The 15968-nt window shown below is 39.3% G+C and overlaps 1 protein-coding gene across 1 annotated transcript; it reads left to right on the forward strand.

Annotated features, from left to right (window-relative positions):
- The first annotated feature begins 12652 nt into the window (after positions 1–12652).
- Positions 12653–14442, forward strand: LOC122795043. The gene is made up of 3 exons (XM_044063621.1): positions 12653–12999; positions 13587–13829; positions 14170–14442. Exons 1-3 carry the CDS (start codon positions 12805–12807, stop codon positions 14440–14442), a joined length of 711 nt encoding a protein of 236 aa, XP_043919556.1. The 5' UTR covers positions 12653–12804.
- Positions 14443–15968: the final 1526 nt, after the last annotated feature.

Consider the following 15968-nt stretch of genomic DNA (forward strand, 5'->3'; position numbering starts at 1 on the left):
CCCAAATAATTTAAGAAAATTTCGAGGAAAGGTGGTGATTTACACTTAATGAATAATGCAAATAATTAAGAGTTATGAACTTTTACTTCAGAAAGTGTGTATTAATTAATATGCTCTCATTCTGTCAATGTTTCAAATAATAGCAGTAATATTTTAAAAGTGTCCCTGATTGTCCCTGATTTTTTCTTTACTTGTCCATGATTCAGTTGAAATTAGTCCCCAATTGGTTGAGAGGTCTGCAATCTGGGCATTTCAGGAGAACTGTAGAGCTGTATGGAATACTATGGGCACATAGATAGCATGCCTATACTGCTGAGGCTAGGTTTTTCAAGTAGCTTTTTTTTCTTTTTAATTGGATTTGCAATTATATAGTACGAGCTGACAGTGCAGTCCACTGGGCTTCAGTTAAGCAGTATAGGGGTAAAGCTCCCTATAGGGGTGCATGGAGGCAATCCCTCATGGCAAAAATCTTTTTCTGATGTTTTAGATTCTGTAAAATATTTTTTGTGTGTGTTTTTATGCATATTCATGTTATATCATATCCATGTCTTCATACAGGAAAAGTGAAGAACCTTATCTTATTTTTAGGATACTTAGTGAAACATAGGGAAAGCAAGCAAGATATGGTAGTGGGAAAGCAAGCAAGATATGGTAGTGGGCTGACTAGTCAGGCAAGAAGGGACAGAGGAAGACTGATGAGAAGGGAAATACCGGAGTAGAGAAGATGCACCTTTCAGGAGGCAGGATGAGTCAAGATAAAGGACAATAGACTGTTGATAAAAGCAGTCAATGAATTAAGTGAAACAATAACTAGAAAACATGACAAGTAAAATGAGAAATTAGTTAGCTAGATGATATTTGACAGGTAAGCAGACTTCAGTAGAAACTGGTTGAAATGGCCAATAGATAAGGCTGAGAGTTGACAAGGAGCAGGTAGTTTAGGTAGATAGGCTAGTGTAAGTGTAAACATGACAAGAAAAGGATGAACAGCAGTATCAGAGGTGGCTAGGTAGATGTGTCTGACTTTACATGAAACTTATTTTTGTCCCAGATGGCATTCTGAACCAAATCCTTGTGTGTGTGTGTCGCCAGCCTAGGCAACCCTTTCCAGCCACTCAAAAGCACCATCGGTCATTGACATTGCAGAGATAGAGACAGTACAGGCAAAGTACAAATAGTGCAGCAGGAGGGAGAAAGCAGCACATAGCAGACAAAGTGATCAGCTGCAAAGCACCAACACTTAGTCTAGTAGCACTGTCCTGCAGACAGGATGAGCAGAAGAGCAAAATCAGGCTGTTTAAAAAGTGAAGCCAGTCAACTGAAACTGCTTCTAACTGCTGGAAAAGTAACAGGCATCAAGAAGTATAGTATGCCTGATGCCGGCTACCGTATCTTGGTGTAGGGTAATGTAACCAATAACCGAAGAGCACAGGAAACTGTATAAAAGTACAGCACATCTCAGGAAAATAGTAGGTGAAAGAAGTGAAGAGCAAGGGGGCAAACCATGCACAAGAAAACAGAAGAGACAAATATAGACTAAGGCAGAATAAGAAAGGCAGATAGAACCGTACATGAAAAGGGCTCTAAACTAAACAGGCTAGGTTTTTCAAGTAGATTTTCTTTATTTTTAATTGTACTTGCAATTATATTGCACGAGCTGACAGTGCAGTCCACTGGGCTTCAGTTAAGCATTATAGGGGTAAAGCCCCCTATAAGGGTGCATGGAGGCAATCCTTCAGGGCAAAAATCTTTTTCTGATATTTTAGATTCCGTAAAATATTTTGTTTTTAAGCATATTCATGTTATGGTTCTTGATACAGGAAAAGTGAAGAACCTTAACTTATTTTAGGATAACTTAGTGAAACGTAGGGAAAGCAAGCAAGATATGGTAGTGGGCTGACTAGTCAGGCCAGAAGGGACTGAGGAAGACTGATGAGAAGGCAAGTACTAGATTATACTCACAAGAAGATGGGTGTCTCTGGAATGCTTTTGTACTTATTCTGGGTTGATACCGGGGCATAACCAGTGTGAGTGAAGGTAGGATTTTTGTTTGTTTTTAAACAGGTTAGCTGAGGCTAGTGAGCTTAGGTGATTAGGGAGGCTGATCCAGGTTTTAACCACTGTATTAGGGAACAACTCGTTACCAGCTGAATTATTGGATTTGGCTATTTGTACTAGTAGTTTATTACATGAGTGTAGTGTTTTCAGATTATTATAGGTGGTGACTAGGGTATTGAGTATTGGTGTATTTGTAGGTTGATACAGGATCTTATCGATTTATTGTTACTTGATCAAAAGCTATTACATGTGTCAATTCTAACCAGTATAGTAGATTCACATTGATACAATGATGGGTCCAATAGGAGGACCCAGATGCAAATCTGGCAATATTGTTGTAGGAGGTAGACAGTTTACTCAGGTTGACTTTACATAATTTAGTATAGATAGTCAAGGCATATAGTAGGGTGCAGATAAGGTTTGTACGGGCTATATCGGTATTGGCTAGTGGAGTCAGGAAGGTTTTAATCCTGTAGTGGGAACCAATTTTTTTTTTTGTTCAGATAGGTTCATAGGTAGGTACTAAGGTATCTGCCCGAAGCCTTTGATAAGCCGATCCAGAATGTGTTTTTCGCTGCACCCTTAAATTATTTGCCGGTGCTTCTGTTCAGCAGAGCCACTGAAGTCATCCCTGTCATAAACTTTGTTTGCCATCCACTCGACAAGGTTTCTCTAAGGGAGTTGGCGGGTAGCTATGCCGAATGTAGATTGGAATCTTGTTCCAAGACATGGGAAGTCTGTCCCAGATGGAATTTTCAACAGTGTGAGTGTGTGTGTGTGTGTGTGTTTGTTACCATTTACTACAGGGTCTGAGGCCATAATTTGGTTGTCTGTACAGTTTGCATTTTAAAGTCGGTATCCCACAATTCCATTGGAGTGTTTGTGGTTAACATAAATTCCATTGCAGTGGTTGTGGTTACATAATTATGTTTGCAACATTTATGTTAATCAGTGTACAGATTTGTACCTATTTTCCATGGGCCTTTGTCCAGATTTTTGATGTTTCAAGGTTGAGAGGTATGGGCACACTTGTCTTATGTGTGAGTACTTCTGGAATGTTTTCTGAGCTGACCTCAGTAATGAATCCGCAGGTTTATGTGCATGTGGAGGAGAGTAGGTGCATGTTTGATTTGGCTCTTTAAACTTTTAATTTCGAGCGACCGGTGCCTTCTATAGTAGCCAGTACTACATTTGTATGCTGTTTAATGGGAGGGCATCTAAAGGAAATGTGAAGTATAAGCACTGTTGTAAGAATTCACAATAATCTGTGCTGACTGCGTAACAGAACTGCTCATAGCTGCAGTCTTGTGTACTGCTTTTCGTTGTCTTTTTATCCCAAAAATGTTGCAAGCACTGCATTTGCTGTACTGGCAGGTATAAAGTTAATTCGCAAGAAATGCGTCTTTTAGGTGAATACCCATGCAAGTGTAATTTCTATGCCCTTCCAGCATTCTTATTGGTATTTATAGACATTTCTGATTTCGTCCAGGATACTAAGCGGAGTACTTGTGTCTGTAGGGTTACCACCTGTCCCACTTTGCAAGAGACAGTCCCTCTTTGGGCAGTTCTGTCCTGCATAAAAACTGTAAAAATCGCAAATGTCCTGAGATTTTAGGACAAAATTATTTCTTACAGTTTATGTAATAGTTGCATAAAACAGTCATTCTGCATCTGAACCACTTAAATGTTATAAGAAACAGAATAAACAACTAAAACATTACAAGAATAAGCTTTTATCTAGGCCAAAAAGTGAAGTTCTGTTCTTCGTACTGGCTGGGGGTATGTTTCAACCTGATATCTGACGTTTGTACCCAAAAAGGACCACTTTAGGCATTTGAAAAGATGGCAACCCTATGTGTCTGAACAGGTGTTGTGGTAAATTGTTGGCATTGTGTACAACAACTTTTTCTTTAATATAAGTGGTAATGGAAGTGCAGCCTCTTCCAAATGGCGATATTGAAGTAGATACTGAAATATATACCACTATGTGGTTTGCGAATGATCTTTAGAATCTTAACTTCTATAGCGGTAAGTATAAAACAGCTCTAGTCACAGAGTCTGTAATTCTGTTTTACTGTTGTGCTGAACAGGTTATGTTTTTCAGTAAATATTCCCTAACATAAGCCATGAGTGATGAATGAGATGACAATTGAAAGTCATTTATTGGTGTTATTTATCGTAATAAAAACATACAGTTACTGTGTATAGTATATGCTTCAGACATTTTGTTTATGTAACAAAAAGAATAGTTTGTGTTAAGCCACTGATAATTTAAATTAATTCCTATTCATAAGGGCCACTGTATGTGGCAAAATGAGTATTCTGCACAGCAACATTCACTAATCCAAATTACTGTCTCATGTTTGTGTGTTTTTTTCTATGCACTAGAAACACTATGTATATAAGCAAAATGAATACTGTAATGACACCGGCTGTGTTAGGTTATTCACATTCACATTGTTTATTTGAATATAGGTTTAATTTTTGTTTCATGTCAGTTGTCGGTGTATTTACAACTTTTTGTTACTTCACGGTTTATATGCAGTAACGTGTATCCACAGGACAGCATTGTGCACAATGGGCTGTTTGTAAATTTTGAGGTCCATTTGTGTACATCTTGCGTTTTTTTCAGTAACCTGGCACACAACTTGCACATTTTAAAATTGGATACATTAATTTTAAGCTACTATTCAGACACATGTTCTGTGTGGCATGATCATTATTGTCATTACCTGAGTAGTGCACAAAAAATACTCTCCTCATTTGTAACTCAGTCTTGTAAGAAACGTTACAGTATTTTACCAAAACATACAGACTATAAGCTGCAGTGGTGGTGCTGTGGAAGCGTTGTCGCCTCACAGTTAGACGTTGCCCGTTTGATTCTTAGAGCGTCTTCTGTGTAGCGAAATGCTTGAATGGGCGTTCCTTCATTGAAGGTTGTGCGTTAGGCCCGACAAGCTAGTAAGTAAAAATCTACTGCCTATCAGTAGCGGACCGGAGTTCTGCTGTGGCGACCCCTAACCGGGAAAAGCTGAAAAACGCAAACAAATCAAAACACACACACTAAAGATACAGAACTCTTATTGGGCTCAGTCAGTAAACTGTTATATCCAGGATAAGCTGTGCAGCCAAAAACAGAATTGTATCTTAGACAACAGAACGAATACCCGCTGTATACAGACAGATCAGAAAATAACCAACCAGGTGGTTGTAAAACCTCCTACAACATTTCTATTAACAACCACTTCTGACAGATACCAACAAAAAATCCCTCAAATTATCACGTACTACAGCTGCCCCTGACAGTCTACCTGCTGAATATCTTCAAATAGCAGCCGAGGCTATTGCATATCCAGTTTCAGTTTTGATAAATAGGGAATGTTAGTTTCAGATGTAGGTCTGTCTATGAAAACAATCATTCATTATTCCACTGCATAAGGGTGGAGTTACTATAGATCTTTCGTACTATAGGCTAGTTAGCTTTTTTCACTTATAAAAATATTCGAAAAATCAATTTACACTCTGCTTTTCAACTGTCTAATAGAGAATCAGTTTCTTTTTGCAACCCAACACTTGTGTCCTCATCACAGCACAGCTACTACTTTCATGCATTTTGTTAATACTGGTAAGAATTACCCTATTTTCAACATCACCTCTGTAATTCATCCAGTTTCCCTAGTAGTGATATATGTGTTGCTACCTAGTTTGTTGGTCAGTGATGACTGAGCCTAGGATAGGGTCACAAACGTTGGCTTACTCCAGCTTGGCTGACTGCAGCAAATTCATTTAGTCCAGTATCTTGCAGACTTTATCGAACAAGTCCACCAGACTTACCGGGCAGGATCGTCCTTTTGTGAATTAACAAATGAGTAGGGACAATTATTTGGAGATTACCTGTATCTTGGTTTAAAAGGTCCTTGAGCATTATTTACATGAACTTTCAGGTAAGGGTAGTCTGGCGAATGGGTCTGTACTTTGCAGGGACAGTGTAAGCACTATTTTGTTTGCCCTTCCCATAGATTGTCCTTTGAAAAGACATTTATGACCTGCTCTTTATACATACAAGTTAGGGGACAGTTGGTAGGGATTTCATGAGGTATGTGTGACAGGCACATGGCAACAGGTAAGCTTTCTCCACAAGCTCAAGACTGACTTTTATGCATAGTGCAGTACATGTAAGTGTTTCAGTTAATGTCAACAGTTCATCATTTCCCATTACATCCATTCCACAGCTGTCATACAATTAGTGACCCTGCTAAGGAGCAAGGTCATTACTCAGGTCTTGCATGTTAACCATTGAATCATTATCAGCACTATCAACTGCCTAATCTGTGTCTGATCACATCCCTTGACTTAAAGTACTCTGCTAGGAGCATCTTTGTGACAATGCAATCCACAACAATGCTACTTCATATGTCTCATATCAGAATGCAACTGACAAACTCCTGTGCATGTGAAGAACAATGTAATCTCTAGTGGTCAGGTTAGAAAGGTATATTAACATTGACACATGTCGATTCCTCTGCAGTTCTCAAAAGTCCTAGGTTTTGACGGTCAACCATGTGCACCAACAGCTTCAAGACAAATGGGAAGCGCAAGTCAGTAACACTGTCGGCTCAGAAAAGATTGAAGAAAGATCTGGATGCAAAGCGTGGACGAACACGTATTGCCATTGGCAGTCAATTTGAGCGCTGGCTGGCTCTGAAGCAGCATCTGCAAGTAAAATCACATGAGGAAGTGGCTGTGTTCCTGCTGGATATGTAAGGCTGCTGGACCGATTCAACATCGGCAATATTACTTATCTCGCATGACATATTGAACTGTTTAGCTTTACTGTGTTGATGTTTGCTAGTGTCTGGAGACATTGTTATGAAGGCAACTTGTAACATGTGGTCCTATAACTTGTTACTAACCAGGCCGTACTGATTATGATAGTAAACCCATGGCCTTATTATTGTGATAGTGATTAGTTTGAGTATTAAACATAATCTTATGGCCAGCAAATTGACTACAGATGTTGTTTTCGGCTGTAGTTTAAACAATTGCATAAAGTACATGCAAGTACTGCAATGTAAGCAAATACCTACATTTGTTATGATGGACCATCACTAATAGAGTCCAGTCATCATTTCTCACATCACATGTCAATGATTGCAGTTATGCATTTAATCATGACAATTTCACCGTTATCACGGAAAGCAGGGTAGAGTCAGTGTGTTCTCTGGCACTAGTGCACTTGTTGGTGCTGGACTCTTATCAGCCAAGTTCTGATATTTTCAAAGGACTACACCATGTGCACACTACATCTTAAGTAAAGATTTATCACTACATTGTTCCTCTCGAACAATTGGCTTAGGCATGCCAATGTGCCACATATGTAGCACATAGTGTTGACAGCAACTGGAAGACGGCACAAAGTAGGCCGTAATGCATGCTTCGACTGAATTATACTTGCATGGAAAAGAGTATAGAAGTGATATCAAGTCAAGTCAATCGATTATATGATGCCACGCTATCAACTAACTTGATTGCAGGTATGACAACCAATGTTACCAGTCATCCAAGGATCCAGTGCAGTCATCATTGCCAGCCCTTCAGTCAACACCAATGTCGACCAAGGCTAATACATCTACTACATTGACAGCTCCAAGTATTTTTGGTGACAGCAGCAGGTAAACTTAATTGATCACTCCTCACATGTCCAATAGTGTGCTAGCTTTTACAGTCTTGTGTGTCCATGACAGTGCCAGGTCAGCTTAGCGAATGCCTTGCTGCTTATCTTTGAATTTTGCAGGCACACGATAGAAAGTGAGGATGACAACATCTCCGATGTAGTTCCACTGGAAGACATAGTATGCAGCAGTGAAGTGCTACATCCTGATGGGTATGAGCTCCATTCCAGCACACCACTGGCACACAGAGCAACAACATCAACCAGGTTAGTAATTTGCATTACCATTCTGAATGGCATCATCTAATTATTAAGTATGCAATACTCTACTGAATCCTGTTCTTTTCTTCTGCATGTAGCACACCAGATTTCCTCATTCATCGACGAACTAATCACCCAGAGGTATACACGACAAATGTGCATTCATCGACATTTGATAATTCTCTTCAAAGGTATAATCTCTACTGATAGTGGCTCATTTATGAACGTATCAGTCTAACTTTACATTCACCTAATTGTCTCTCACTTTGTCTCTCCCTTTCTGTTCTGACGTTTCACAATGTCCTCTGTCATCACTTGCGATCAGCTCATTAAGAAAGTGTTGGGATACTGAAGCCAATTTACAAGATCGGGAAAGTGATATGGAATCTGTCATGCACAGCACAGCACCAGAGCCTAGTACAGGACAAGGGTCACCTATCGCATTACCACTGACTTTAGATTATGATTATAGTGCAGACTCACTTTCAAATGAAATGATGCTTCTAGTGTACAAGAAAAATCTCCTTCAGCTAGCACACAAGTGCACGTTGCACTGCTGTGATGTATGTCGAGAAAATGTCTCACTCACATACAAAATGAAAGGATCAGCCATCACGCTATCCTGGGTTGGTACTACAAGCCTACCATATCGGACATGTTCTGTTGTAGTAGTTGACATGCTTAGTAACTTACCACAATGTCTTTCTTTTAGGTCTGCTGCAATGGTCATCTAGCTTATCGGTGGTCAAGTCAGCCAACAGTATGGCAGGGTCTTAATGTAGTGGACCTTATGTTAGCAGCAGCTATCTTCCTGACAGGAAACAATTATGGGAAGATTGCACTGCTGGCAAAGTGTCTTTGTTTGCCATTGCTCAACGAAACAACTTATTATCGTTTACAGCGAAGGTATGTGGTCCCAGTTGTACATGACTACTGGAATGACATGGTTGAACGGATGTTGTCGGCTCGTGAACAAATGAATGTTACAATTTTGGGTGAGTACAGCTGTAATTTCTTTTCTTATGTATGTGCAATGTATTTGTGCTACCTGATTTAATTCCAGACTAATAGGAACTGCTGTGAATGTTGCTAGGTGATGGACGTATGGATAGTCCGGGCCACTGTGCGCAGTACTGCACATATACATGCATGGATGAGAACACCAAAGAGATTTTGCTAGTGCATGTGGTGGACAAGAGACAGACTGGCCTGAGTTCTCCAAAAATGGAGAAAATAGCCTTTGAAAAGTGCATGCACATTCTTCAAGAACGCCATGTCAACATAGATGAGGTGGTCACCGATGCACATCCGCAGATTGCCAAATTGATGAGTAAGACTTATGTCTGTATGATCCTCAATATGTACATTCATTGTGACAACACAATGTTCACCACATTTTCTTTCTTCACAGGGACCAGCTATGCATCAATCACGCACTCCTTTGATATGTGGCATGGAGCGAAGAATCTGTGCAAAAGAATTAACAAGGTACATTTAATTACTGACTGCTGATGTTTTCAGGTTTAGTTCTCAAAAAAGTTTTAGTTCCCATATTTCTACACACACGCATTAAACACTCGTGTTTGTTTCACACAAGGGAGTGACTAATGCTGGCCAGTCCAGCTCTTTGCTATGAATACATGTGTATGCATAGAAAATGTGTCTTTTCATATGACTCCAAGCTACATACCTATTTTTTTTGGGTGGTGGATGCCTGGAAAAATGACTTGCTATATTACGGTTTCAGGCAAATGTCTTACCTTTGTGCGACTGCATATTAGTACTTAACAAATCTACTTCAACTGTAAGTTTAAGTACCTTAGCCTTTCCTTGTATCCACATGTTTGGGAATGTATAGAGTGCCTAAACACCTGCTAATTGGAGATAACATCATAATTTGCATCTTACTTCTGCGTGATTTTATCAGGACAAGGTTTAGTAGAGGTTTAATGTTATTTTTTTCTTTTTTTGGATCAACCTACAGGCGGGTCAACAGCGTGCCTGCAGAATTCTGTGCCAGTGGACCAAGCAAATAGTCAATCACTTCTGGTATTGTTGTCAGCACTTTCACGATATGGAACAATTCATGGTTTGGAAATGCATAATGTTAATTAGTACATGAAATACTTTTTCTATTTATTAGCAACCACCACAGTTTATTCTTTCTGTTGTAACCACAGGTGCATTGGAGTGGTGTGTTATACCATGTTGTAAATCAACATGAGTGGGTAATGGGAACAACTGGCGATGAACCGACGGCCCACTGTGAGCATGAGTCTCTGGGGTCTGACCGCACAACTCCATGGTTGGAGCCTGAATGCCCCGCACATGAAAAGTTAAGGGACATTATTCTGGATCCCAAATTTGTCGAAAAAGTAAAGCATTACTTCAGCTACAGGTACCCATTTGGTTTAGGCATGTAAACTATTACACTAACGTGGATGTTGACATTAATACTATTACTTCTAACGTGTTATTTATTTTTTCCTTTTGGTAGAACAACAGCGGATTTGGAACAGTTCCACCAACTCATACTAAAGTATGCATCTAAACGACAGGCCTATACATTTCCTGCTTATCGTGCTCGTAATTTTTTAGCTGCCATAGACCACAACAAGCACCTTCATCGCCCCTACCAGCGTAACAAGCATGGACGAATTGTGTAAGAACAGACTACAGTCCATATTTGTGAACCATACTCGTAGCATTGCTTTGGTTAAAATTTGCTATACTATATTCACCGTTGTGCAGAAGTTACAACATATTTCTTTTGTGTCAGGACGTCAGTAGGCAAGAGCTCATTTTTCAGCTACTCTGTCTGAAAAAATTACTTCTGTATGTAATACCAGTGTTAGTCTAGTGGGTGATCCATTCCTCATTTGCACGAGATTATGTGCTATGCAAATCATTACCCTGACAGAGTGTGTTATTTCAATGTCTTGGTATCTTAACACCACTATGCTTGTAATTGCAGGTATCGAAGAAAGTATAACAAGAAAAGTGAGCGATGGACAGTCGTGCGTAAAAAAGTGGAGAAAGACTACACATACTTAGTAACATTGAAGAAACAGATTCTGCACTGCCGATTGACAGACACAGGTAGACTACAAGGACCAGGCACACTTGCGCCTGACGATCCAAGAAACATACAGGCCACAATTGCTCCCTATGCACCGCCAAGTACAAGCGAGCTAGTAGCTGAGCACTCCTCCAGATTTCTACAGCAGTCACAGAATTTGGAAGAGACCATAGCTTCCTTTTAGGTGCCAGCAAAGCAGAAGAAAACACCTCACCCATCCTCTGTGGTGCACATAGCCAATGGAATTTCCACAACTGAAAGTTATGTATATCTTATTTTCTCCAAATAATTGGTCAGTCATTGCACCTGTCATTGTAGTCAATTTAGTGTTGCATGAATCTGTGTAAGTCTGTTTCTTGACACTCACTTGTGACATACACCATTTTATATCTACATGACAATAGCAGTCTAGTGCAAGTTAACATTAATAACCGTTTTCCTTCATCTATTGCCATGTATCACATAACTGTAAGCCACATAATTTGCCTTTCTCTATTTCATTTTTGATTTCATTTTCTGTATTTCTGTTTGTTGGAAGGAACAGAGCACCCACTAACAGCCTATTAACCTCTCGTACAACTGCTATGATTCTGGTCCTTAGTCCGTCCACTGTTTCTTATTCAGCATATTCATTGTAAACGCATATTTCCTTTGAAAGACTGTTTCTCAGTGTTCATATAATTTTTCCCTTAATATAACCTTTGTTTTTGTTTTTGAAGCAGGCATCAGCAGACTACACATGGTATACTGGCTTTTAGGTATTAGTACTGTTACAGCAAGATTCTGGATCTTAATGTAGCCCGTGACAACATCTGTTAACCATGTGTCTGTGCAGGTAAGGTGTGGATCTAGGTGAAATCAGTCTGAATAGTTGCAGAGACATGTCATGGGGAACTTTACCTATGATACATTGCTAAAACAAGTTGTTTTATGTTTCCTGGTGCTGATTTACTTTATATGATTCGAGTTGGTTTCACAGCCTGATACGTTGTGTTCGAATACTGTTGTCACAATTTTTATCCATCCAGGAATGCATAGTGATGCCATTACTTTTAAAATGTGAAATGTGTTGTATGCATATGGCAAATACACCTGTAATGCTGACACTTTGTACTTCAATCATTTCAGTACTCTGCCATGCTTTATTCATAATTCTGTTCTTGCTACTATTTAGAATGCTATTACATTGGCGTCGCACAGTGAATGCACTCTACTTTGGGTCGAGGGTTCTACTTTGCTGGAGTACTCCCTTACAGAAATCTCACAGGAGACTACTTAAATTAAATTTTGACATTCAAATCTGCTGCTATACTATCTTCAAAACTGTATTACTGGAGTGCATGAATGAGTTACACAACTGAAATTCCATTGTATCCTCCTTTCTTGAAATGCTAATGATATTAACGCACTCTTTGTGAGGTAACATGTTCCATTAAAAGCAACTGTTAAACAGTTGCAGTACAGCCATAGTAAAAGTTAGCATCTGTGTTCATGTTTGCCTTAATCGCACTGTAATGGAGTTACACTTTGTCACAATGTATGCCTGGTTACTGCAGTTTGGTTGACGAGTGTGGTATGTCTGAGATTAACAGATTGATAGGCTTGTCCAATGACAGTCAGGTTATCCAGTCAACCAGTGTACAGAGGGTTAAATGATTTACAAGTAGTGCTGTGCTATTAACATGTAGTATTATTGTGCTTCTCACCCATTGTACATTTTTTAGTCTACACAGGCATGGCAAATAGGAACACTATCAACGCACTGTCTCAGACCCAGGCCACTCGTGGGGATACACTGCAAGGAGGAAGACCTAGAAATTCACGTCGACGAAGACGTCTAGACAACGAAACAGAAAGAATGAGTAGTGACAGACAACAGTTAGCTGCTGTCATGAGCCATGAAGGAGAGACAGATTACCTCAGTTTACAGGTAAAAATGTAAAAAAAGGTAGACTGACATTAGATTATAGTACAATTGGTTACTGACTGTGCTGCATAAAAGCTGGTCATGGCAGGAGTCGGTCATATCAAGTCCACCCTCAGTCACATCCATTAATAATTAATACCAAACTGAGGTAAGTCATATATGAAGCGCAATAAACTGTCCTTGACTGCAATGAAAAAAAATTGGGTGCCAAGGTGCTTCTTTCCTGACATTCAAATGAAGTTGGTCTGTGTGTGTGGCTCTATTATCAAAGATTTCTTATGACATGCTCTGGAGTGTGACATGCATTCACTGCATCCTCAGACCTGATGCAACGTATTCATTGCCGACAACTACAATGTTATCTTGACACATGGTCTGTACCTTGCTAAGTTGTGTGAAAAAATGCAGATATCATTTGTGTGGTGTTTTAATCTCAGATCAGAATATTACATGTCGGTGTCTGCTCCGAGCAGTTTAATTTGCTATTGCAGTATTCCGTGCATAATCTATACAAAATCTGTTGCGAGTACTGCCTTACATCCATTTAACTGGTAGATTTTAAATTAATCTGTTTTAATGTTTATTTACAGACCATTATTGACAGTCTTTCGCAAGACCAAATGCGTCTTCTCTTCACCTTGATAGCAGAAAGGACTCCAGCAATGCTACGGGAGATTCTGGTGGAGCAACACATGTGCAATGCTGGAAATGCACAGCGGACAGTACAAATCCCTCCCCCATGGTGTGTGTGCCGCTGCTGCAGAGACATGCCCACATCGATTGAACGAGTCTGCTGTGGGAATGAACCACATAACTGTTTGTCACATATTCCTGTAAGTACAAGTTTACAATAAAACTTTGTGGTAGAAATACCAACATTCAAACAATGTTTAATTACAGTATGTTAAAGCAGGAATGGGTTACATTTCATACACAATGCATACAGACTCCAAGATGTAATCAACAGGCTGTTACTCAAGCTGGGAATGATAACTAACAAAGCTCAATGAAACAGCATCTTCAATACTGTAGCAGTTACCTTGTGCATTTCCACATGCACTATAGCATTTTGAAATCAGTTGTGTAACTTATTGTCTGGCAATCTTTTGCACCTCTTGTCAATTAACTCTAATGGGACGTTATGTAATCAACATTTTTCTATTTGTGTCTCAGGATATGAATGTAGTGGTACTTCATCAGACTGTACTTGCTGTCGCTGACACATATAGAAGAGCAATCTTTGGGATACCGGTGGACGCGGATGAAAACCGTCGGTGTCGGCACTCTGCATATCGACAATTTACTGTGTGGCGTTATGGAAGACTAGGAAGCAGAGTGCGACAAGTGATACCAAGTTGTTGTGTCTGGCGCATTCGTGAATGTTACCCTGATGCATTAGGCCAGTATACAGGATTTGTGCCATATAGGAGGAATGTGTATGACTAATAAAATGCATGGAATGTATGAAACTTTTTTCACCTGTTTGATTTGAAAATATGGTTTATTAATAAATACAGTTGTCATAAACATCCTAAATTATGTGTATTTGGAATTGTTCTTTAAATGCACCAACAGTCAGTAGCTCACAAATGGCAACTGTGTAATGAAGCTAGTGACTGCTCTGATTGTACTGGTTGAAAAATAAATTAGTAATGTGCTGATGAGACAGTGGCTGTGGAGAGATTAAATGTCCTATCAAAGCTAGTGACATTGAACATGTCTGTGAAGTCAATAACTGGTGGTATTATGTCATCATACTGACAGTGATGTTAACGTAGGGCACAGTTTTGTAAATGAGGCGTAGTGCAGTGTAGCTATTTAATTATGTCTATACATTTGCAAATGTGAGGAACATAAATTGAAAATGAACTGTTAGCACATAACACAACATTTCATACTAGTGCTTGACCTACAGCTGATTATCTCCACACACGTGATAAAGAATTGAAGAATAACTGATCATTTAATTTGTCCGTTAGCATAGTAGTCCACTGCACTTCTCACACAATTGTTTGCCGTACATTTAAAACAGCTTAAGGTACAGTGTGCAGCTCAACCACATGGCCTGTTAGTACAATGACTGTCATGAACTGCATATCCTTTGATGCAGATTGTACTCCAATAAGAGTGCATCACTGTAGCTAGGGATCATGGGCTACGGTGTTTGTTATAAGTGATGGCAACTTTACTGATTCACAAGGTTGAAAATGCAAGTGTGCATTTGTGTGCATCCATCAATTCAGTGTGCATATTTATTTAATATACATGTTTTGACCGGGGTAGTCCGGCCGGATATATGCCCATTTTCAGTAAAGGCCCAGGGAGAAAAGCTCCACATCAAAATGTTTACAAAGACAATGGTTTTTACAAAGACATTGGGACATTACAAAGCTTAGGCAGACATTACATTTCATAGTATTTAGCATTAGAATATGTAAAATCATAGTGCAAACAGTTTTGGATATTCCTAATGTCTAAAGACGCTATTAATTATAAAGTTACACACACACAAATGTGACAAAACTGCTAGTGTGTAACAGCAATGGATATTCATACTAAATATGTACAAGGACACTCTTATTCTTTAAAGTCTCACCTGAAGTCAGAGTGTAAGATGGCTATGGATAATCATTCAAAATATGTACAGTACATTAGTCCAATGTATAGTCACATTAACGTTATTATCAATGGAGAAGACACAAGATTATACTCATAATAAGATGGGTGTCTCGGGAATGCTTTGGTACTTATTCTGGGTTGATACCGGGGCATAACCAGTGTGATTGAAGGTAGGGTTTTTGTTTGCTTTTAAATAGGTTAGCTGAGGCTAGTGAGCTTAGGTGATTAGGGAGGCTGATCCAGGTTTTAACCACTGTATTAGCAACAATGCGTCACCAGCTGAATTATTGACTTTGGCTATTTGTACTACTAGTTAGATTATAGGTTCATAGGTTCATAGGTTTATACTAGGC

The sequence above is a fragment of the Protopterus annectens genome, chromosome 2.part1 (assembly GCF_019279795.1).
Source record: "Protopterus annectens isolate FY-2018-M chromosome 2.part1, PAN1.0, whole genome shotgun sequence".
In the NCBI taxonomy this organism is placed as follows: domain Eukaryota; kingdom Metazoa; phylum Chordata; order Ceratodontiformes; family Protopteridae; genus Protopterus; species Protopterus annectens.